Source organism: Pipistrellus hanaki (genome assembly GCF_964339955.1).
Source record: "Pipistrellus hanaki genome assembly, chromosome: 13".
NCBI lineage: Eukaryota > Metazoa > Chordata > Mammalia > Chiroptera > Vespertilionidae > Pipistrellus > Pipistrellus hanaki.
Window position 1 is genome coordinate 26608702 of NC_140515.1, and position 22977 is coordinate 26631678.

General features: G+C 37.6%; 1 protein-coding gene and 1 long non-coding RNA gene across 4 annotated transcripts in view; both read left to right on the forward strand.

The window, feature by feature from the left end:
- The window catches only part of LOC311631662, a 263842-nt gene that overhangs the window by 231489 nt on the left and 9376 nt on the right, over positions 1 to 22977 (forward strand). The window lies entirely within an intron of this gene.
- THUMPD3 (THUMP domain 3 tRNA guanosine methyltransferase) lies at positions 418 to 22502 on the forward strand. 3 transcript variants are annotated; one of them, XM_084901980.1, is made up of 10 exons: positions 418 to 502; positions 1779 to 2054; positions 3810 to 3887; positions 9787 to 10260; positions 14052 to 14182; positions 16969 to 17038; positions 18363 to 18478; positions 20037 to 20147; positions 21159 to 21282; positions 21604 to 22502. In XM_084901980.1, the coding sequence occupies exons 2-10, from the start codon at positions 1800 to 1802 to the stop codon at positions 21763 to 21765; spliced, it is 1521 nt and encodes a 506-aa protein (XP_084758106.1). In that variant the 5' UTR covers positions 418 to 502; positions 1779 to 1799; the 3' UTR covers positions 21766 to 22502. The 3 variants fall into 3 exon arrangements, with proteins under 3 accessions (XP_084758106.1, XP_084758108.1, XP_084758107.1); XM_084901982.1 differs by having other exon boundaries at positions 490 to 1124; XM_084901981.1 differs by lacking the exon at positions 418 to 502 and adding an exon at positions 514 to 1128.

A 22977-nucleotide genomic window follows, 5' to 3' on the forward strand; every position in this document is an offset into this window, starting at 1 on the left:
AACACTAACTCAGATATTAACAGCGAGAATTCTGGTCACATCATCTAAATTCAAGTCCCAGCTCTGCCTGGAAAGTGCTGTGCCTGACATTTTAGTCAGGATATGTAACCTCTCTCAGACTAAGTTTCTCCTGCTTTAAGACGGGAACGGCCACGTCAGGTAGTTGTTGGAACAAAGGACGCCTGTGAGCACTTACTCGATGCCTGGAACGGACAAGCACTCTAGAAATGCTAGCAGTTCCACAGGCGCAGCGTGCAGACCATGCTGTCGCCGACTGCAGGGATGGACCACTCCCTATCAGCCCAGCCGCCACCGGGCACAGACCGATGTGCGCATGCTCCTCTTTCCACACACCCCAGCGCCGGCGCCCCAGCTCGGAGCCGCGACGACGGCGCCGCCTGACTTCCGTTTCCGGGGCTGTCGAGGGTCTGCTTCCGGCCGCGTGACCTGAGCACGTTGAGGCGGCGGCGTGCAGAGCCGGAAGAGTCTACGCTGCTGGCCGGTAAACGGGCGGCGGGTGGGAGTGGCTGGGTGTGGAATCGCTAGCCCTTGGGAGGGAGGGGCGACCTTGGTCTTGGTAACTTGGGGTAACGCCGGGCCGGACTTCTGCCTGGTGTCATTGTGGAGCCCTTCTCGCCGGCTCTTCTTGTCCTTGACCGCCTCTCGCGATTCCTGTAATGAGGGCCCTGAGGGCGGGGGTCCGGACACGCGGTTTTCATTCCAGCCTCAGCCGCTGATTGGCCCTCTGACCTTGAACAGGATATGTCCTTTTACGGACTTGGATCTCATTTATTTAATCCATCAGCTTAAATTTTTTTTTTTTTTTTTTTTTCAGAGAGAAAGGGAGAGGGAGGGAGAGATAGAAACATCCATGAGAGAGAATCATTGATCAGCTGCCTCCTGCCCGATGGATCGTGGATCGAGCAGCAAGTAACCCGGACAAATGTCGTGACCTCCTGGTTCATAGGTTGGCGCTCAACCACAAACCCTCCCCTGGCCGTGCTAGCCTCTTTCTTTAGAAGCTGGAGCTCTTATTCACAGTGATTGTGAGCTCAGTAAGAGCAGGAATTGACTTTTATTAGTGTTAGACGCTGTCGCTTGACCCTGTACGGAACAAAGACAATGTAGGTACCTACTTCTAGGTTGCAAAACCTTAAAAAATCGGGTGAGAGCTATTGATCTCCACTTCCCACCTCTCTAACCCCAACCCCACCCGGTACCACTTAAGTCTCCCAACAACTCTAGAGGGAAGGTATTCTTTAATTCCCATTTTGCAGATAAGAAAATTGAGGCACAAGAAAATAAACGTGTTCTATGCCATTCAACCTATGAATGGTGAGGGCAAGAAGTCAAATCTATGTCTGAAATTCCAGTCCCCACGTTCTTAACTGCTATCTAAAAAAGGACCAGATGCAGAAATGTATTTGAATACGCTCTAGTAGCCTCTGTTTTTGGAGTGTTAACTATTGTAGTTATGAGGTGACTATTATCAACATAGATGATCCCAAACCAAACATTGTGTGCTGTGGAAATTCTTTTATTTGTCTTTCTTCTTTTTTTTCCATAGTATCTATATTGCTTATTTAATAATGTATTTTACATCTATGCCCATGTTATTCCATCCTTTTATCTTTAGTGAATACTGATTTGGGTGAATATGGCTATATCAGTTGTGTTGCTTGTTCTAGCCCTCCAAAACAGATGTTTTTACTTATAGTTGATACATGAGGTGGTAATGTTTGGAGATTATTTTTTTCTTTTCTCTACTGCTTTTGAAGAATCTTGGAAGCACTGCCAACATGTCTGATGTTCAAGAAGCCACTAACCAACTTTTGCATGTGAACCTTCATGAGAACCAGAGGGATACACACGTGACCGAAAGTGTCCCCAGAAGTGAGTCCGAGCATCTTCGAGTCACTATTGGAGCCACTGTACCTACTGGTTTTGAGCAAGCAGCTGCAGATGAAGTGAGAGAGAAATTGAAATCATCATGCAAAATCAGCAAAGATCGGGGCAAGATATATTTTGACATTTCAGTGGAAAGTTTGGCTCAGGTTTGAATGAAGCAATATTTAAAATAGTTTTCTAAATAGATAATTTTATGGGTATTGCCTATTGTATTTTGTATTGGGTACTGATTTATAAGTTTGACTGTTAGGTTTGTTATATTTTTAGAAGTGATCCTAATATTTCCTGAGGGTGAATTCACCGGAAGAATTTCACGTACCTGAAGGAATTCTGTATATCTGCTACACATCTTTAAATTTATTTACTTTAAGCATCTAGCTGAAGTTTTGATTTTGGGGGTGAAGCATAATAGATTTTTTTTTAATCTATTAAAAAAAATACCTGCTCAAAAGTAATTAGGAATCACTGTAGGTGAGAAGTGAAGGTCAGCAGCCCATTAGAATAAAACAGCTAAGCTATATCTCATTACCACTTAAGCAACATGAGGACAGGGATTGTCTTTTTTTTTTTTTTTTTAAGTCTCCCAAGCTCTTAGTGTCTGCATATAGTAGAAACCCCACACCCCCAAATGTGTGGGATGAATTGGTAAGCAGGTATTTCCATCCAGTATTTTAGTTAATAACCTCAATAGCTTTGTGAAGATAGGCATTATTATCCTCATTAGTTATTAGGCTTAGTACTATGTAATCTGCCCAGGGTTGTTCAGCCTGTAATCATAGAGCTGGATTAAGTCCTATGCTCTTAACCCCAATATACAGTGTACCCCAGAGAGCTATGAGAAATATGATAAAGTTTCTCTTGACTGTATTTCCCTTAGTTCCCAAACCTGTGTTGCTCGCATAACACACTAAGCTTCTATTCTTTCATCTGTCCTTCCTTTTCTCTAGTGGAATAGAAAATGTTAGATACCAAAAAGATGGGAGACTGGGGAAATGGAAAAAAAATTTAAATACAAATTATAGGCACAGTAGACCCGTCACTCTAAATCCATGGAGAGACATTCCAAAAACCCCAGAATCCTATATATACTATGTTTTTTTCCTACATATATATACTTATGACAAAGTTTAACTTATGAATTAGGTGATTTCATGGGTATAAGATTGATTCTTGCCATATATCTTAGCAACCTCAGATACAGTTTTTTCTTTCCTTATTCAGTCAAGAACTTTCACTTTTTCGCTTAAAGGAAACACTTTACTGCAGGGGTCTTCAAACTACGGCCCGAGGGCCACATGCGGCCCGCAGAGGAGTCTGATCCTGCCCGCCAGGTTTTTTGGGCAGTGAGCGCAGCCGAGGTGTTACAGTAGGAATTAGTTGTTCATATAGTCTGGCCCTCCAGCTCTCTGAGGGACCGTGATCTGGCCCCCATTTTAAAAAGTTTGAGGACCCCTGCTTTACTGCTTCTCCTGGGCATATTCAAATTGCTAACATCACCACTCTTGTACTTCCCAGCCATTCTTAAGTAAAATAATTGATATTTGAACATAAGCACTATACCATGACATGGCTACTAAGTGACTAATGGTGGTTAGCATATATACTCTGGATACACTGGACAAAGGGATGACTCATGTCTTAGATGGGACAGGATGATATTTCATCAAGCTACTCAGAACAGTGTACAATTTAAAACTTAAGAATTCTTTATTTCTAGAATTTTCCATATAATATTTTGGGACAGTGGTTGACCACAGATAACTGAAACCACTGACGAGAAGAGATTGCTGTATTAGGTGCTTTAAAGTCTTTGTACATCATTTTTATATTTCAGTGTCAATAGTTGGTGTGATTCAAAAGCTTTCTCAGAAATTTGTTTCTAACATTTTTTTCCTCACCAGGTTCATCGTCTGAGATCAGTTGATAATTTATTTGTGGTTGTTCAGGAGCTTAAAGATTACCAGTTCAAAGATACAAAGGTGAGCTATCATTCCCAAAGGATTATTTCTACTTTTCATACTCTATCCTTTAGCATTACTGCTGCTTTTATCATATAGAATACTGGGAAAGTTTTTACAATAAAATCCAGAGGTTTGTTGACAGTCCAACCTAAAAGTTGTTTCTAAAACTTTTATTGATTTGAGAAAGAATCATTGGTTGATTCTTGTATGTGCCCTGACTGGGGATCAAACCCCCCAACCTTGGTGTATTGGGATGGCATTCTAACCAACTGACTGTTTGGCCAGGGCCCAGAAATTGTTTCTAAAAATCAGTCTTGGAAAAGGTAGAGAATGGGCAAAATGAGTGGAGGGGGTCAAAAGGTACAAACTTCTAGGAATAAAATAAGTAATTGGGATGCAATTTAAAACATGGCAACTATAGTTAATGGTACTATATAGCATATTTGCAAGATGCTAAGAGAGGAGATCTTAAAAGTTCTCATCACAGGACAAAACATTTTGTAACTGTGTACAGTAGCAGATGTTAACTAGACTTAACTATGATGATCATTTCTCAATATATACAAATATTGTACACCCGAAACTAAAATGTATGTGTCATTTATACCTTATTTTTTTAAAAGATGAAAGAATAAGAAAATATAAAAATCAATATCGAAGACATCAAAACTTATAAGAAATAAATTGTTTGACTTTTTTTGTTTGTTTGTTTGACTTTGTTACAAAAGATATATATATACCTTAGGTCAGCTTTGCTGATATATATGGTTTCAAATGGAATTGCTTCCTGTCTGTGAACCAAAGAGCAAGCGACAGTTTGTATCATCTACCGATAACACATTCCCTCACCATTGGGCTTTTGCCTGGCTTTTTTCTCTAAGTTTAGTTTTTGAAATAAAGCCAAAGTACTGTCCAAATAATTCTTCAGTTGTTAGGACAACAGCTTTGTCTCCAACTTGTATTTAGCATCTGATTCGTAAATATTGAGAGGCTGCTAAGCTGAAGGTTGAAAATAGACCTCAGTAAGGCGTTAGTATTTTTCCACATTACTTTTTGGTCAGGTTTCCAGAATCAAATGCTTGAAAACTTATTTCCATTAGTTTTATTGCCTATATGAGAAATAACCTGTTTTTAAAAACTATGATATGGTGCTTAATTCTCTAAGTTTTATTTATTGGCAATAGGTTGATTTCTAAAATATTCAAAAACCAATCAGCCCTGGCTGGGTGGCTCAGTTAATTTGAGTGTCAATCTCATACACCAAAGATAGCAGGTTTGATTCCTGGTCAGGGCAGGTGTCAACTGATACAATGTTTATCTCACATTGATATTTCTCTTTTCTTTCTCTCTCTCTCTTTCCCTTCCTCTCTCTCTAAAAATCAATAAAAAACATATCCTGGGGTGAGAATTAAAAAAAAAAAATACACACACAAAAAAAACACCAAAGTGGTGTGGTAACCCACAGCCTAAAAAAAATTAAAACCAAACCTAAAAGAATTCAGATTGAAAATAGATAAAAGTTGTAATAACCAAAAAAATGTAACTTTCAACACTAGTATTATATCACTTCAGACTTCTGGTAGTCATTGCCAACTGAATCGTTATCTGTGAAACTAGTAAACGATAGGTAGGCTACTAAACATTTATGCTGCTAAGTATTTCAAAATGTTAATAGCCACAAATAAATGTTAGCAGGCATTTAAAAACGAAGTTAAAAAAATTTTTTTTTTAATTCTTGCTTCTAACTTGGTGGCCCTATTAAGTCAGTGGAATCTCGTTTCTTGAACTTAATTAATTCCAGAAGGCTGTTCAAGAAACAATTTGTTTGAAAATAGAATCATTTTTTCCTATTAGTAATAATGTAAATTGAATTAATCCATTCCAGACCCCAAAATGATTCTCTGTTTCAACCTTTCTTATATTCAGTACATGCCTAATGTACTGTTTAATCTATAAATAAACACTTCTTAAATTTATTGAACCACATCCTTCCTATTAGCCTTAAAGGAATTTTTCATATATTGTTGCCTCCAAAATGCTATCACTGGCTAATTGCTTTTCCTTTTATCTAAACAACAGTTTTTCTACCTATTCAATTGCCTGAGATAGCTGTTTTGTGAGCACTTTCTACACCCTTAACAACATTAGCACTCTTGATTGCCTCTTTACATTTTAAAATTTTGCTAATTGCCAGTAGCAAGGATTGCCTGCAAGACTTTTTTTTGTCATGCTGAGGTATCCACATGAAAGGGTTAACTGAAGTTTTGGTCAACAGTGGAATCATTTTTTTCTGAGAACAACTTAGTCAAGAACCAAATTTTTAGAGAGGAGAGATGTTCGAGAAATGCGAGGTTTGACTGTATTCTCTCAATTCCTGCATTTTTTTTCAGCTTGGAGTTTGTATTATTTTGGTGTTTTTGATCTCTAATTGGTGGTTAATCTGATATTATGTAATGGTTATATGTGAGCCAGCTTTTCAGGGTTGCTTTGTAAGTACAAAAGAGGTTGCTGGTAAAGATCAGCAAGTATTAAAGTAGATTTTCAGATCTGTGCGTGGGTAACTTCTGTTGTTTGTGACCATGAAAAATTGTTAAACCCTTTACTTCGTGGACTTTAGTTGCAACATGCCCCAGTAAAACACTGCTTTTAAACATTTGCTTCTAGCTTTTATTCTGTTGTTGACCATAATTTTATTCTTTGTAGCATTGTACTTTGCCTTGTCTTATGAAAAGCCTGTTAGTTTAAGCATTTTAATGGGTATTTTTAAGAATTCAGATGATGTCATGAATTTATAGACTTTTTTTTTTTTAAGGTTAGCATCTGTAAGTTATTTTTCTTTTAACTCTACAAGCTCCTGTTTTTTCTTCAGGTGGCTCCTCCCCTCTTTCTGTTTGTCTATGTCTGCCTTGAGCTCTTCTTTTTTCAATTACTCGTATAGCCTCATTACATTTTTTTGATGCTATGTCAATATATTTGATTATAGCTTTCAGCTGCTCTTAGGCATTGCCTTTCTGATAGTCGTTTTTTGTTTTTTGTTTTAAATTTATTTGTTTTTCTGTTCCTTCTTTTTTCTTTTTATGCTCTTCTGTGAATGATAATTGATAATTGCTCATCTTTGAATGAGGGAGTTCCTCTTGGACCTGCTATTTAGAGGAGGTTCTCCTGGGAGAAGCCAGAAACTGTTAACACCAGGTCAGCAAGAAACCCTTCTGATTTATTTTGAAGTTCCTTCCGACAAAGGGCTGTGGGTGAATGAGTTTTCTTCTTTTTTTAAAAAAAAAAATAGCTTTACTGAGATAGGATTTTTTAAAAATATATTTATATTTAGAGAGGAAGAGAGTGAGAGATAGGAACATCAATGATGAGAGAATAATTGATCGGCTGTCTCCTGCACACTGCCTGCTGGAGACTGAGCCCACAACCCGGGCATATGCCCTGACCTGGAATTGAACTGTGACCTCCTGATTCATAGGTTGATGCCCAACCACTGAGTCACATTGGCCTGGCAAGATATAATTTCCACACCATTAAATTAGTTCTTTTAACTATTGCTTCTTCGTAGCCTAAAGAGATCAGCAGCTTCAGGTTTATTTACTACGTAGAGTACTGGTCCCAGTTCTGCCTTACCAATGGACTGCTTTCAGCAAATAGAACTTGTCTGTGAGGTTCCTTGTTCAATCTCCATTTCTTTCCCCTGCTGCTTCTCAGTACAGAGTCCATGCACATACTTGTTCCCAGCTGTTCCCAAGAAGAGTTTATTTGCTACTACTATGCAGACTGGCCTACCCTTTATTTGAGTTCTATAGGCATTCTTCCTCTATGTCTTATTGTACCTGTTTGACCTTCACTGCACTTGGGAATTCTTATGTTAGAATTCCCATGTTATGGTTCTAGGTTATGGATATCATGCAGATTCTATTAAGATAGAGTTGGTATTACTGTTGTTTTTTCTTCTACTATGGTTTCTGGAGAAAGAAAGGGGCTATACCAGTATTATTCCACCATGTTAAACCTAGTGCCCTTTATAGGAAAATTATTTGTAAATGGAATTAGATCTGCGAAATCTGAAATTTGCCATTATTTTACCAGGTTTCAATTAGTATCAAAGCATTCACTCACTTCCATTTCAAGTTTTAGTTCCATCAGCCAGCATTGATTTCGTTCTGCTTTGATCTTCTATGACAAATACTGTCTACCAGCACTCTGCAGTAGAGCTTTGTAATGGAAATGCTGTGTCTATGCTGTCCAGCATGATAACCACTGGCTACCCGTGTGTGAAATGTGGTTAATGTGACTGAATTTTAAATTTTAAATCATTTAAATATTGGCTACATGTGACTGATGGCTGCTGAATTAGACAGCTCTGTACCACCCATTTTAACATTTCATCACATGTTATCCAACAGCTATTTATTGAATACCTTTTGTATATCAAGCACTTTTCTATGCATGTGGCTTATAGCAATGGTCAGGACAGGTAAAGTCCTTCCCTCCCTGCACTTAATTCTGGGAGGAACTTTGGTGGTGTTAGAAATGCTCTCAACGATGAGATCAAACACTGAAACTGGATTGGCAAGGCAAATTTACTCCTGCAGAGGGTGCTGTGCCAGCTGGAAATCTTGGGCAAAGCACACCAAATGGGAAGTCCCTTCAGGGTTTTATTTCCTGACACGGGTTTGCCCTGCCTTTCACTCTGAACTCTGACTTGATTGGTCAGGGCTCAGAGGTCAGGTTCCCATTATTGTGCGATTGGCTAATTCAGAGGAAGGGTAGGGGTAAGGTGGAGCCTAAGATGGTGGCCCCCTGAGAATCTGAAGGTCATATCAAATGGCAGGACCTAAGATGGCAGCCAGCTCCTTTCTTTTACACAAAATATTGCTGGTTCACTCTCACAGTGAACAATATATAAACCTAGTAACTTTAGGTAATGCTAAGCTCTGTAAAGAAAATAAAATGAAAGAGAAGACTTGAGAGGACTAATGTTAGTAGACCAGGTCTCTCAGAGGAAATGCTATTAAATAATGAGAAGAAAGCCAGCAGTGCAGAGACCATGAGAACCAAATAACTTCCAAGCAGAGGAAGTAAGGGAGAGAAGTATCCTGAAGTGATGTATGAGAAGTAGGCAGGAGTGAGATTATGTTGGGCTTCTTTAAGAATTTCAATTTTTTTAAAAAGATGAGTTTAGATACTATTTAGAAATTGCATAGGTAAATTTTTAATTGCTCAAAATTTTTTTCTTTTAAAAAATTGTTAATAATGGTCCTGGCTGGTATGTCTTGGTGGTTGGAGCATCAGCCCTCACAAGGAAGGGTCTCGGGTTCCATTTCCGGTCAAGGGCATGTACTTGGGTTACAGGTTTGATCCCCGCCCTGGTCAGGGGCAAGTGTGGGAGGCATCCAATGGATGTGTCTCTCAAAAAGCAATGTTTCTCCTTCCTTCCCTCCCTCCCTTCCTCCATCCCTCCCTCCCTTCCTTCCTCTTCCCTCCCACTCTAAAAATCAATGGATTTGATTTGGTGAGGATTAAAAAAAAAATTAGTATGTATACACAACACAAAATTCAAAAGGTAATTAAAGAGAGATAGGTAGATAGCCCTCCTTTTCTTTCATCCATCCACTTCACCTCTCCGGAGGTAACTACTGTTAATAGTTTATTATTGCTTATATTTTAATCTTAAAGCTCAACTTATGATCTATTAGTATGTCTTGTTTTCTTCTTTAGTGATTTAATTTGTATATGTCTTAATTTTCAAAGAGATTTTTATTTCCTCAATTACAACCATTATTTTATTGACTCTTGTTTTGCACCCCTATCACCCTTAAAAAAATGATTAATGTAATCTGCAGGCAAAGTAGGAGTTTATTTGTTTAATTAAAGTGGTGAAAAATTAATGGATTTTATTCTCTGTCCCTTCTAGGAAAAAGTCCTAAAAGATTTTGAAGAATTGGCTGGGAAGCTTCCATGGTCAGACCCTTTAAAAGTATGGAAAATTAACACCAGTTTCAAGAAAAAAAAAACAAAGCGTAAAAAGTTAAATCAGAATTTAAGTAAAGAGAAGATTGATAATGGACGAGACAAAAGAGAGGAGAGAGATGTCAAAAAGGAGTTGTCTAACAATTCCTTAGATTCACATATTATAGACTACTATGAAAAGCCAGCCATCAAAGAAGAGATATCAACATTAGTAGGTGATGTTTTGGCATCTTGCAAAAATGAGACTGAGGAGAGCTTAAAAGAAGACACTGACCCCGAAGTTCTAAAGTTCAGAGTCACGTGCAACAGGGCAGGAGAGAAACATTGCTTTTCCTCAAATGAGGCTGCAAGAGATTTTGGGGGTGCTGTTCAAGATCATTTTAAGTGGAAGGCTGACATGACCAACTTTGATGTGGAGGTAGGTACAGGCTCTGATTGTGATGATTCCAGAATGCCATTATAGGTTTGTAGAATTTTCAGACTAACCTAGTAATCTATGGACGATTAAGGCCACAGAGCTAATAGTGTGTGGCTAATAAGAGCATGGGCTATGGAGATTGATCTAGATCCAACTTTAGATTTTGTACTGTGTAACTGGATAAAATATTCTTTCTCAGCCTGTTTTCAAATAGAACCAGTAGTAGTATACACCTCTAAGTGTGTCCTGAAGGTTAAATTAGATAATACATTTTAAGTGTTTGGTGTAATACCTGGTATATACTATGAGCTCAATAGATGAGAACTATTAAGACTTGAGTGTTCTAATTTCTAGTCTAGTACTTTGTACAACATTATATGGACTTTCAGATTATAAAATTCAACCAGAGTACCTTCGTTTTAGAGGGAAAAAATTTTTTTAAATATATTTTTGCTTTATTGATTCTAGAGAGAGGAGGGGAGAGAAAGGAAAAGAAGCACAAAGAAACATCAAGCAGTTGCTGCTGCACAAGCCCCCACCAGGGACTGAGCCCACAACTTGGATATGTGCCCTTTCCAGGAATCAAACCTGCCACCTTTTGGTGTACAGGATGATGCTCCAACCAACTGAGCCACCTTGGCCAGGGCTAGAGAATTTTTATACGAGTTTATTTCAGCCAAACTGACAACATATTCTGGGGATCAATTGATTATTTTTTTAGAGAGAGAGTAAGGGAGAGGGCCGAAATCGTTTTGGCTCAGTGGTTTGTGGACTGAAAGGTCCCAGGTTCGATTCCGGTCAAGGGCATGTACATTGGTTGTGGGCACATCCCCGGTAGGGGGTGTGCAAGAGGCAGCTGGTCGATGTTTCTCTCTCATCGACATTTCTAGCTCTCTATCTCCCTTCCTCTCTGTAACAAATCATTAAAATAAAAAAAATTAAAATTAAAAAAAGAGTAAGGGAGAGGGAGAGAGAGAGAAACATTGATGATAGAGAAACATTGATTGGTTGCCTCTTGCACGCCCCCTGCTGGGGATTGTGCCCACTATCTGAACCAGCGACCTCTAGGTGCATGAAACAATGACTGGGCTGGAGTACATTTTTAAAACAAACCTCGGATCTCCTAAAATCAGGACATCTTGTTAATACTCATCCTAGAGCCGGTTCTGCTAGATTCTCAACCCCAGATATCTCATTTTAACATGCTTACTCTTCTTAGTCTCAATCTTCTATTACGTGGGTGATTCACATGTGAACCATACTAAATTGTTTTTAAATCTCTAACAGCTTAAAAGGTCCCTAGCAGCTGATGTTTTTATCAAGAAGTCATTTTCTATTGCTTTTGGGATACTTGAATCTGGGGCAAGCTACTTATTCTCTCTGTAACCTTGTATTTTATTGCATATCAAATCAGAACAATAATTCCCCATTCCTTTTTTTCCTCATAAGAATAAAGCTAACTAGAACACTAATGTCCAAAAAGTTAACTAGGAGGCTCAGAAGACAGATACTAGAGCCATACTACCTGGGTTCAGGTCCTAATTTACAAGCAATATGACTTTGGGCAAATAAGCTGACATCCTTGTGCCTCAATTTCCTCATCTAAAACAAGGAGGATAATGTAGTATCTAGCTCAGATGGTGTAAATATGAAATGAGAATGTAAAGTGTGTAGAATACTGGCTTGCCTATGACTAGATAAGTGTCTGCTGCTTCTAAGATCATGATGAGACATTTTATTTTTGTTTTAATAGTTTATATTTAGCCGAAACCGGTTTGGCTCAGTGGTGGAGCGTCGGTCTGCGGACTGAAAGGTCCCAGGTTCGATTCCGGTCAGGGGCATGTATGTTGGTTGCGGGCACATCCCCAGTGGGGGGTGTGCAAGAGGCAGCTGGTCGGCGTTTCTCTCTCATCGACGTTTCTAGCTCTCTATCTCTCTCCCTTCCTCTCTGTAACAAATCAATAAAAATATATTTTTTTAAAAAAAAATAGTTTATATTTAGTGAGATTAAAAGGGGATTAGAGGAAATATTTTAATATTGCTATTTGTCCTTTATAATAGAAGTGTCAGATTAAAAAAATTCGTAAAATGTATATGAAAATCTTCCTCCTGTCAGAGTCTGGCACGCACCATGGGACCCAGAGTCAAGTCCCCACCCACCGCGGCACCTCAAAATCTCGTGAAACCCAGACCCAGCTGGCCCCCAACCCATTGGGGGAGATCCAGACCTAGCCTGCCCAAATCTGTCAAGTCCCACCTGGTGGGGGTGTGGTCTCAGGTCACCTGGCCCAGTGCTGGGGCAGGAACGCAGCCTTGAGTCCCCTCTCAAGCCCCACTGGGCGGGGGGTGCAGCCCCAGGTCCCCTGCCCTGGCCCAGTGCCACGCAGCCTCAGACCCCTGCTGATTGCTCCTTAAGGCTTGTTACTAGAACTCTGCTGTGGGTGCATCTGTGACAGTCAACTTGCATATTCCCTCTTTATTAGATAGTATTATGTTAGAAAAACTATAGGACAGAAAACATTTCATATACATGGAGTCAAATTTTAAAAAACATTAAGTTAGAAAATAATAGGTGATAAAGCAGTTGTATTAACAATTACTTAAAAGTTAAAATTTTTAAAATGTATATTAAGGCCCTACCTGTGTGGCTCAGTGGTTGAGCATCACCCTATGAACCACGAGGTCATGGTTTGATTCCCAGTCAGGGCACATGCCGGGTTGTGGGCTGATACCTATAGGGCAGCGTTTTTCAACCGCTGTTCCGCGGCACACTAGTGTGAGATGTTGCCTGGTGTGCCGTAGGTGCAGACAAGACAAGAATTTTATAATTTTTCACTATTTTGTTTACTTAATATTTCATAATAAAGTAATTATAAAATACTTTCTTTGTGTTTATTTGATTCCTATTCAAGAGAATTACTTTATATATAGTCAATATAGGCACAGAGTTAAATTTTTTAACATTTTCTAATGGTGGTGTGCCTCGTGATTTTTTTCATGAAACAAGTGTGCCTTTGCCCAAAAAAGGTTGAAAAACACTGCTATAGGGGACATGCAGGAGGCAGCCGATCAATTATTCTCTCTTATCATTCATGTTTCTCTCTCCCTCTTCTTTCCTCTCTGAAATCAATAAAAAAAATATTTAAAAAAATGTATATTAAGAAACCCATAGACATTCAAAATATATTATAAAAATGAAGGTGACATGGTTATAACGAACTTACAAATACAGAAAATGAATAAAATAGATGTTAAAATTTAAAAGTTATATATATTGCCCTAATCGGTTTGGCTCAGTGGATAGAGCATCAGCCTATGGACTGAAGGATCCCAGGTTCCATTCCGGTCAAAGGCATATACCATGTTTGCAGGGCCATCCCCAGTATGGGGTGTGCAGGAAGCAGCTGGTCGATGTTTCTAACTCTCTATTCCTCTGTAAAAATATCAAGAAAATATATATTTTTTAAAAAGTTATATAAATTTCATTTATATGAAGTTCAAAACAAGATAAAACTAATATATAGTAGTAGTCAGATTAATAATTACTGGGAAGGGCAAAGGGGAGCATTCTGGTGTGATGGAAATACTGTATATCTTTATCTGAGTGGCAGTTACAGTGTACACATAGGTAAAAATTCACTGCGCTACATATTTAAGATTTGTGTACTTTATGTAAAGTATACCTCAATAATAAAGTAAAAAAATAATAAAGCCTAAAATTTAAAAATCCTAGTAATGAGTGTAGTTTGAACAATTCTAAGACTATTTTATTTTATCTTGCTTAATTTTAGGTGCTTTTGAATATCCATGATAATGAAGTTATTGTGGGCATCGCATTGACAGAAGAGAGCCTCCACCGAAGAAATATCACACATTTTGGACCTACGACTCTAAGATCTACTCTTGCTTATGGGATGCTCAGGTAAGAGAATGGGTTTACCATCTAGCTTAAAGTGGCAATTTGGTTTCAGTTTTCCCTTCAAAACACTTGGAATTTCTTCTGAGGTACTGTGTGGGGATTTAGTGGATAAAGAATAGTATAAAAAGCTGCTGAAACCGGTTTGGCTCAGTGGTAGAGCGTTGGTCTGCGGACTGAAGGGTCCTGGATCCGATTCCGGTCAGGGGCATGTACATTGGTTGTGGGCACATCCCCGGTAGGGGGTGTGCAAGAGGCAGCTGGTCGATGTTCCTCTCTCATCAACGTTTCAAGCTCTCTATCTCTCTCCCTTCCTCTCTGTAAAAAATCAATAAAATATATTTAACAACAACAAAAAAAAAAGAATAGTATAAAAAGCTGATGATCTGTTTTTCTCTTGTGTCCAGTGTTGATACTTTATGATCCTGAAACTATCACTTAATTACTATATCAGTTTATTGATTTTAAAATGGGAAGATAATTTTCATTTACCTCTTGACTAGCATTGCCACATTGTTTAGAAAGAATATACTGTATGTTGGGAAATAGAGAAAATTTTACTTTGTTTCATTTCTGTCAGTGAAGCAGATAAAAGCAGAGATTTTTTTTTAAATGTCTAATGTGTAAATGAACACAGAGAGCTTTTACTTATATATATATATATATTTTTTTATTATTATATTTTATTGATTTTTTACAGAGAGGAAGAGAGAGGGATAGAGAGTTAGAAACATCGATGAGAGAGAATCATCAATCAGCTGCCTCTTGCACATCCCCTTCTGGGGCTGTGCCCACAACCAAGGTACATGCCCTTGTCCGGAATCGAACCTGGGACCTTTCAGTCTGCAGGCCAATGCTCTATCCACTGAGCCAAACCAGTTTCGGGAATTTTTAAATTTTATAATCACTGCAACCTAGGAATCATCCTGGAATTTTCCACTTTCCCGAATGTAAGATCCAGCTTGCTTGCTTCTTTTCCCTGTTCCCTGTTCCCTTTTTTATTGGGTGCTTCTTTCCACCACTCAGACAAGATTGTCTTCTCTAGGTTTCTATTTTTTAGAGTGAAAAACCGGTTTGCTGTGACTCTTCAATTATTATTAGTGAGGAATAAATGCAGAAACATATGCAAAATACCTGTTATATGCAGTGTCTGGCATATCCTGGCAGTCCTCTTTTACCTCCTCATCCATGGAGTTACAGTTCAAACACAGTTAGAGCCTATCAATTCGATGACAATAATAGGAAACTGGAGACATTGGATTAAGTCTTCATTTTTTTTTTTTTTTTTTTTTTATCTCCCCTCACCCCCAGTCTTCATTTATTTGACAAACATTTATTATCTGCTGCCAGGCATTGTGGTGTAGGAGTCAGGGATATGAATAGTTATTTTGGATGCAGTTATTAGAAACCTAAGTAAGCTAGTTTTAAGATTTAAAAAAGTGTTGATGGTGTGGGAAGGGGATTTAATGGAAAAATACTGAGAAATTGTGGGGAATCCACAGGAAAACTGAAAGCCATGTTTCAAGAAGAATAGGAACCAGATCTTGGAAACTTTTGTCTCTCCCAGAGATTTGTGTGCTCTTTTCTCTGTTCATGTGTGTAAATGGCTGCCCACATCCACAGTTATGTATTCCCATTTTCAAACGACCAACTCCCTATTGTCTGGGGCTTCTAGTTCTTTATTCCAAATTCTTGGAAGAGAGAATCTGATTCACATAGTCTTGGTTAAGTGTTCACCCAGACCCTGGCAGCAATGGCTGGGAGTCCAGGGTTGCTAACAGTTCTGTTGCCATGTGTGGAGGGGCAGAAACAGGGAGGTAGAGCTGGACAGATATTAAACAACAATGCAGTGTTATTTCAAGAATCTCAAAGTCTTGAGAGGGAGGTAAATAATTACCTTACATGTAAAAATACCATAATAAAATGTGGAAAGACTAGCAGGACAAAAGGAGAAACCTAATGACCTGAGGAGGGGGTGCTTCAGAGAGAGGGTAACATTTAAGCCACTAACAGTAATGGCTGACTCTGTCACCTATTAGTTTTGTGTCTATGGACAGGTTTTGCATCAGTTTATCTGTAAAATTAGAATAGTAAGCAACCTAGCTCATAGGATTATGAAAAGGATTAATGAGATGATGCCTGCAAAGAGTTAAATCCAAGCCTAGTAAATACAGCAGGTCCTCAAATAACATCGTTTCTTATAGCATTGATTAGATGCCAGAGATGGTGTAGGAACTTAACTCTTGTTTATATCCATTAGCCTATGATAAAATTGGTTCCTTTATATGTCATTTCACTTAAAGTTGCAGAACCTATCAATGACATCAAGTGAGGAATTACTGTACTAAGTACTCATAGTAAAGCAAATATGTTTATAGCAAACTTATTTACAAGGAAAGGAATACTGAATGTCTAATTGCCACTTCTATTTGAAACATGTTTGGGGTTGTTTTATAATGTACCAATACAGGTTTATATGCAAAATGTGTTTTCTAAAGGCATACATGTACTGTATATTAAAAGATTTAAAGACTAAGTTTCATCTATAATGAAATGGGATTTTGGGTAACAGTAAAAGGATACTTTTATATGTAATGGTTTTTTTTTTTTTTTGGTTTTTTTTTTACAGCTAAGATATAGAGTCAACATGTTGATTTTTTAAATGAGTATTAATTGGTGTTTCTTCATGCTAGTATAATAGGTCCTTGATTTTATAGCTTCAGAAATAGTCACTGTGGTGGCTTCAGCTGTTGGCTAAAGTCTCTTCACATAGGTTGTTTTCTTTTCTCTAGGCTCTGTTCGCCTCAACCTTCTGATATAATAGTTGATCCAATGTGTGGAACAGGGGCAATACCAATAGAGGTAATAAATTTTCTTTAGCTTTTAATAAGCAAAAGTTACATTCAGGATGTTCTAGAACCAATGAGCGTAGAAGACAATGAAATCAAAGGCCCCTTTCCATAAGGGGGGGGAAATATATATATATATATATATATATATATATATATATATATATACATACACACACACACACACACACACACACACACACACACACACATACCTACCTACCTAAGCTGATATATGATCAAAATGAATGAAATTATTAAATGATTTGACAAGTTATGTATCTAGATTTGTTCGACAAAGTATAAAATACTTGAGTAAGAATACTCCCCTTAAAACTGGAAGTATTACAAAACCTAAGTCTTTTAGAGACTAGGAATCTAAATAGGTATTGAAGAAAAAAAATGAATGTTGGGGAATCAGAGTCACCTGAGAGGCTTTCATCGGATTCTAGGTCTCTTTTACGTCCCCTCTACATCACTCTCAAGTGTCCGAGCAAAAGAAAAAGCTGTGAAACACTGTGTTCATGGGTGAATGGATATTACCATTTACAAAGAAAGAGGTGTTTGTTACTCATCCCTGAACAGAGGGCAGAACTTCCCCTGCCTTCATGTCAGAAACCTGTTAATCTGCACAGACATTGTTCAGGCCTACGGGAGTATGCCACCTTATTCCACAAATATGTAGCAGCTAGGTATTTACATTGTGCTGACATGTTTCTTACCTAAAATTGCAAAATCCTTTTAGGGACAAGGTGGTTATCATTCATTCAAAAGCCTATATATACAGTGGAGATTACATTGTATTTTGAAATTCTCAAATATTCTAATATATCAGATTATGCAAAATCTTATATTCACAAAAGGATATAGGTAAGTCAGTTTGATTTGGTTATTTTTTTCAAACTACATTTGTAATTAAGGTCTGTAATGCCTACTGTAGTGTGCCAGATACTGCTGTGTGAGAGATTGAATAAAATACTAGACCTGAGTTCTCAGATTTGTTGAGAGTCAGACAGGCATAGAAATAATTTAAAACAGCACAGTACAGTGACAGACATGTACAAAGTACTCTAGAGAGGAGCAAATGAGGCAGCTTGGAGAGTTAGGGTTTATGCACACAGGTCTTGAAAGATGAGTTCAGCAAGCAGAGAAAGAATAGGAGGGCATTTCAAACGGGGGGTATAGCAAAGTTGACAACATGCAGGGTTTTGCCACTTTAGAAAAGCACTTGACTATTGGATTGGATGCCTTATCTGTTGACATTTGAAATGATTTTTTCCTTTAATCATTTTTTGCAGTTGTGACTTCTGTTTCAATATATACTCTTTGTCTTTTAGGGGGCTACTGAATGGTCTAATTGCTTTCATATTGCTGGTGATAATAATCCATTGGCTGTGAATAGAGCAGCAAATAACATTTCATCTTTACTGACCAAGAGCCAAATTAAAGAAGGGTAAATTTTTTTTCAATCCTCATCCAAGAATACACTTACTTATTTTTAGATGTGTGAGAGAACATAGAGTGGTTGCTTTCTGTACGTGCCCCAAAGGGGAATCAAACTCACAATCTCGGTTTGTGCCTTGATGACTGGGAATCAAACCTACAACCTATACATGCCAGTGCTTCAAACAACTGAGCCACATTGGCCAGGGCAAAGAAGGGTAAACCTTAAGCATCTTTAACACTTAGATTCTGACTTTATATGATTAATACCCCAAGTGTATTGTGACATGATTTAACCAAAATAAACAGTGAGACTCCATTTAAATTTTAAACAGTTGTGTTTTTTTATTGATTTTAAAGAGAGAAAGAAATGTCAATTTGTTGTTCCACTTATTTATGCATTCATTGGTTGATTCTTATCTTTCTGTTTTCTGAATATTTTTTGTTACTTTGTTGCAGTTATTGGTGCTTGTGATTATAAAACTTTTTTTTTCAATGTGTTTCTCACTCCCCCCATTATATCATGATTTTTCTTAAATTCTTTATTATATATCAATAATATAACCCTTCATTTATGCTCATATTTTGTTTTCCTGTTGTATCTTATTTCTTAAACCAGTAGCTTTGCCTGAATGAGATTTAAATCATGCTATTATTATTATCTTGTCATCTATATTAATATATGACAAAGAGGGATGGGGATAGAGAGAAATATCAGTTTTTTTGTCCCACTTAATTTATGCATTCTTTGGCTGATTCTTGTATATGTCCTGAATGGGGATCAAAAAACCCACAACCTTGGCATATTGAGATGATGCTCTCACCCAGGGGTGGGGGAACATCCAGCCTGCAACATCATTTGGTCTGGCCCTGCCAAGGCAACCGAAGGTGGGATTCAAAATTCAATAAATCTGGGAACATTTTTCATAGCAACACAGATTTATATTAAGTGAATTATATTAAGCTAATGATGTTATATTCAAATGGCCTTTGGCAGAAAAAGTTTCCCCACCCCTGTACCAGTCTAACTACTTGGCCAGACCCTGCCTTTTTTTTTTATCTTACCTTTCTTTGCTGCTTATTTAATAGTATGATACAAATACTTTTTTTTTATCTTAAAGTACCTCTATATTCACTAATTTTACATATCTGCTTTTAGATCTCCTCTTATTACTATGTAGATTTATCAAACTTCATCTTTCAGATGTCACCTCACTTTTCCCCCCTCTTTAGTGTTGATCCAGTGTCTATTTTATCTGTTTTACATCATCAGTTACATAATTTGCAAGTTTTCATAGTTGTCTGTTAGTTGTGTTGCAATCTTGTTTTTCCCCTTAATCCTCTTTTGCATGCCAACCTAACCATAAAAATCACTTAGTCATTCTTATAAATTTGGTTTTATTTTATAGACTTATACTTTATACATTCTACTTTAAAATTTTTTATTGATATTGTCAATATCAATTGATATTTTAGTAGTATTTTGTACTTTATAGCAGTCTCTTCAGAAAAAAAATTTAAATTTCATTCTTCAAATATGTTGAAGTATTTTTCCTTTGTACTCACAGCAAATTGTCCTGGGGTTTGCCCATAGATGCTATTCAATGGGATATCTGCAACCTGCCATTGAGAACTGGCTCTGTGGACATTATTGTAACAGACATGCCATTTGGAAAAAGGTGGGGCCGTTTTTAAGAATCTGAGTTTTACTTTCACTTGTTATACTAGTACCATGTGTATTCTAAACCTGTTGTATTTTCTGAGTTTATGTAAAAACCTTTCGTTCTTTTTAGCAGACTGTCAGTAGAACTGAAGCATTGTAACATGACTATTTGTGTACAGGTGGGGTATGGTTGGCCCACCCGAACTGGGCTGGCGGGGGAGAAGGGGAGTAAGTTGGCCAGCTGCCCCACCCCTCATTGGGGTGGGGTGGGGGCAGTTGGAGGTGGGGCCAATCAGGAGGAGGAGCTGCAGGCAGTTGGCCAGCACAATTTGCATATTAGCCTTTCATTATATAGGATATTAGAGTCACCTTTTTTTTTTTTTTTTTTTCTTTTCTGAAAACTGAGGAATGTATTACATTTTAATCTTGACCATCACAGGAAGTTCATCCTCTTTCTAAACCATTGTTGAATTACATAATTCAAAAACGTTGAGGAAAACTTGGTTCTCATTTCTCAGAATAAATTATTTTTAATACTGATTTAGTTCCTACAATGGACTGACTGTTCATGCTCATTAAAAGGACAGTTTATATGCTTACAGTTCTCAAAGTTCTTTTCTGTAAACTTATTCCAAATTCTATGCAGTTTTAGGTCTGATTGCTCATTTCATTGACATATAATACTCTAGCTTCTAAATGGCAACTGTTTTACATACTTCAGAATCTTACTGCAATGTATTTTTCTACTAATTCTTACCCAAGGACAACTTTCCATTGATCTTTTTAGAGTGAGGAGGGGGAGACAGAAACATTGATGAGACACATTGGTTCCTCCATGTGCCCTGACCAGGGATCAAGCCACAACCATTATTTGCCTTTGATTGGAATCGAACCCAGTACTCTTCAGTCTGCAGGCTCTGATGCTCTACCCATTGAGCCAAACAAACTAGGGCTGCCATGAGTTTTTAATAACTTTCCAGTCTTAGATATTTTTTGCATGTTTGACTCACTGGGCCTTCTTTTATAGGATGGGCTCCAAGAAAAGAAACTGGAACCTTTACCCAGCTTGCCTATGGGAGATGGGCCGTATCTGTAAACCAGGGACAGGCAGAGCTGCACTACTTACTCAGGACAAGAAATGCTTTACCAAGGTACAGTGCAATACCTCAAAAACTCAGCCGGAAGGCCCAGGGATATTAGTTTGAACAGGATTTGTGTTCCCTTTCCCTAATGTTTCTTATTGGCACCTAAGACTCTTGGTTGGTCTAGAACAGGCCCACAAAATCATTTGGTGGCAAGTTAAATGCTTAACCAAATATAGCAGGCTAATTTTAAAGTTGATAATTTTGTATGGACTGCAGATGATAGAAATACCCAAATGTCCTTGGCAAAAAAAAAAGTTCCCCACCCCTGGTTTAGAAACAGGCAAGTCATTAAAGCTAATTACTTTTATGCCTTTTGTGTGTACACAGGCATTATCTGGAATGGAACATGTGTGGCGCAAAGTGCACACTGTCTGGGTGAACATAGGTGGTCTTCATGCTGCAGTTTACCTTCTGAACCGTACACCTCTAGCTTTTGTTCATCCTTCAGGACAAGATAAAGAGGAACTTCTAAGTGCAAAGAATGATTAATAGTATTTGTGCTTCCTGACACTGGAAATGCTAGAATTATCTTGCTTTAAGAGAAAAATAGTATTTAGTATTAACAAAAGTACAGTTTGCTGTTTAAGTTGGTCTAAAGCTCTTCACCTGGGTTAGCAGGTGTGAATGTAACGTCATGAAATTGAAAGTCTTAAGAGAACATTTCTTCCTTTGCAGCTATTGTGAAGAGGTAGCTGGGCAATTGGTACTTTTCCTAAAATGCTCTTGAGATTTGGGTTTATATTTTATTTTCAGGCTTTGTACCAGTTCCTGTTGTCCATGGGAAAACAGAACATAATCATAGCATCTTAGGCAACACAGATACTGCCTAAGCTTTTGCTTTTTAGTTGCTCAAGTTCTCTTTACGTCAACCTTAAAAAATGTATTACATTTTGTGAAATAGTGTTGGCCCCATGATAAGATGAAATCTCACAAGACCTTTAGAAAAGTTTACCATCTGCCTTAAAAATTAAACTATGCATGTTATTCAGATTAATGCATAAGAGGACTAGAATTTAGCAAAGGAATTACAAAGACACATTTTTATTTGTAAATAGTAGCAAATACATCAATAGATGAAGAATGGGACCAAAAAGTCAAATTTAAAGATTTTATTTTTCAGTATACAAAAGTAGTATTGCTTTTCAAAGTCAAACATAACCTGTCAAATATTTCTGGTTTCTTAAAAGGACAGACTGATTTATCTTTGAATTAAAAACTTCACCTGAGTTCTTTGTTGTTTTCTCTTTGGTCATAATTCATGTTTAGATGCTTTTCCAGCTGCAGAGAGTAGAAAATGAAATTACCTCAACAGTATTAAGTCCTTGTGAAAACAGTGCTTCCCTGGGACAGAGTACGTGGGGCTTTATGTGGAATTCTTTATAGAATTCAGAGTTTATTTTATAGTTAGATTTTCAATGTCTTATTAGTAATATAATAGAACTAACATTACTTTTGATGTCTTTCAAATAAAAGGACAGTACTTTGAAAGAACAGAGTTCAAATTAATAGTACAGCCAACATTCCTAGTCTGGTTTTCTCTGTTATACTACCTAACACTTGAGAATGAGTGTCATCATAATGTAGTTTCATGGGATCAACATAAAACAACTTTTCACTTCTGATAAAAGAAACCATTTAAACCTGTGGGTCAGTATAGCCCATAGAAATGGAAAGTATAAGGATCACATCCATGTATACCAC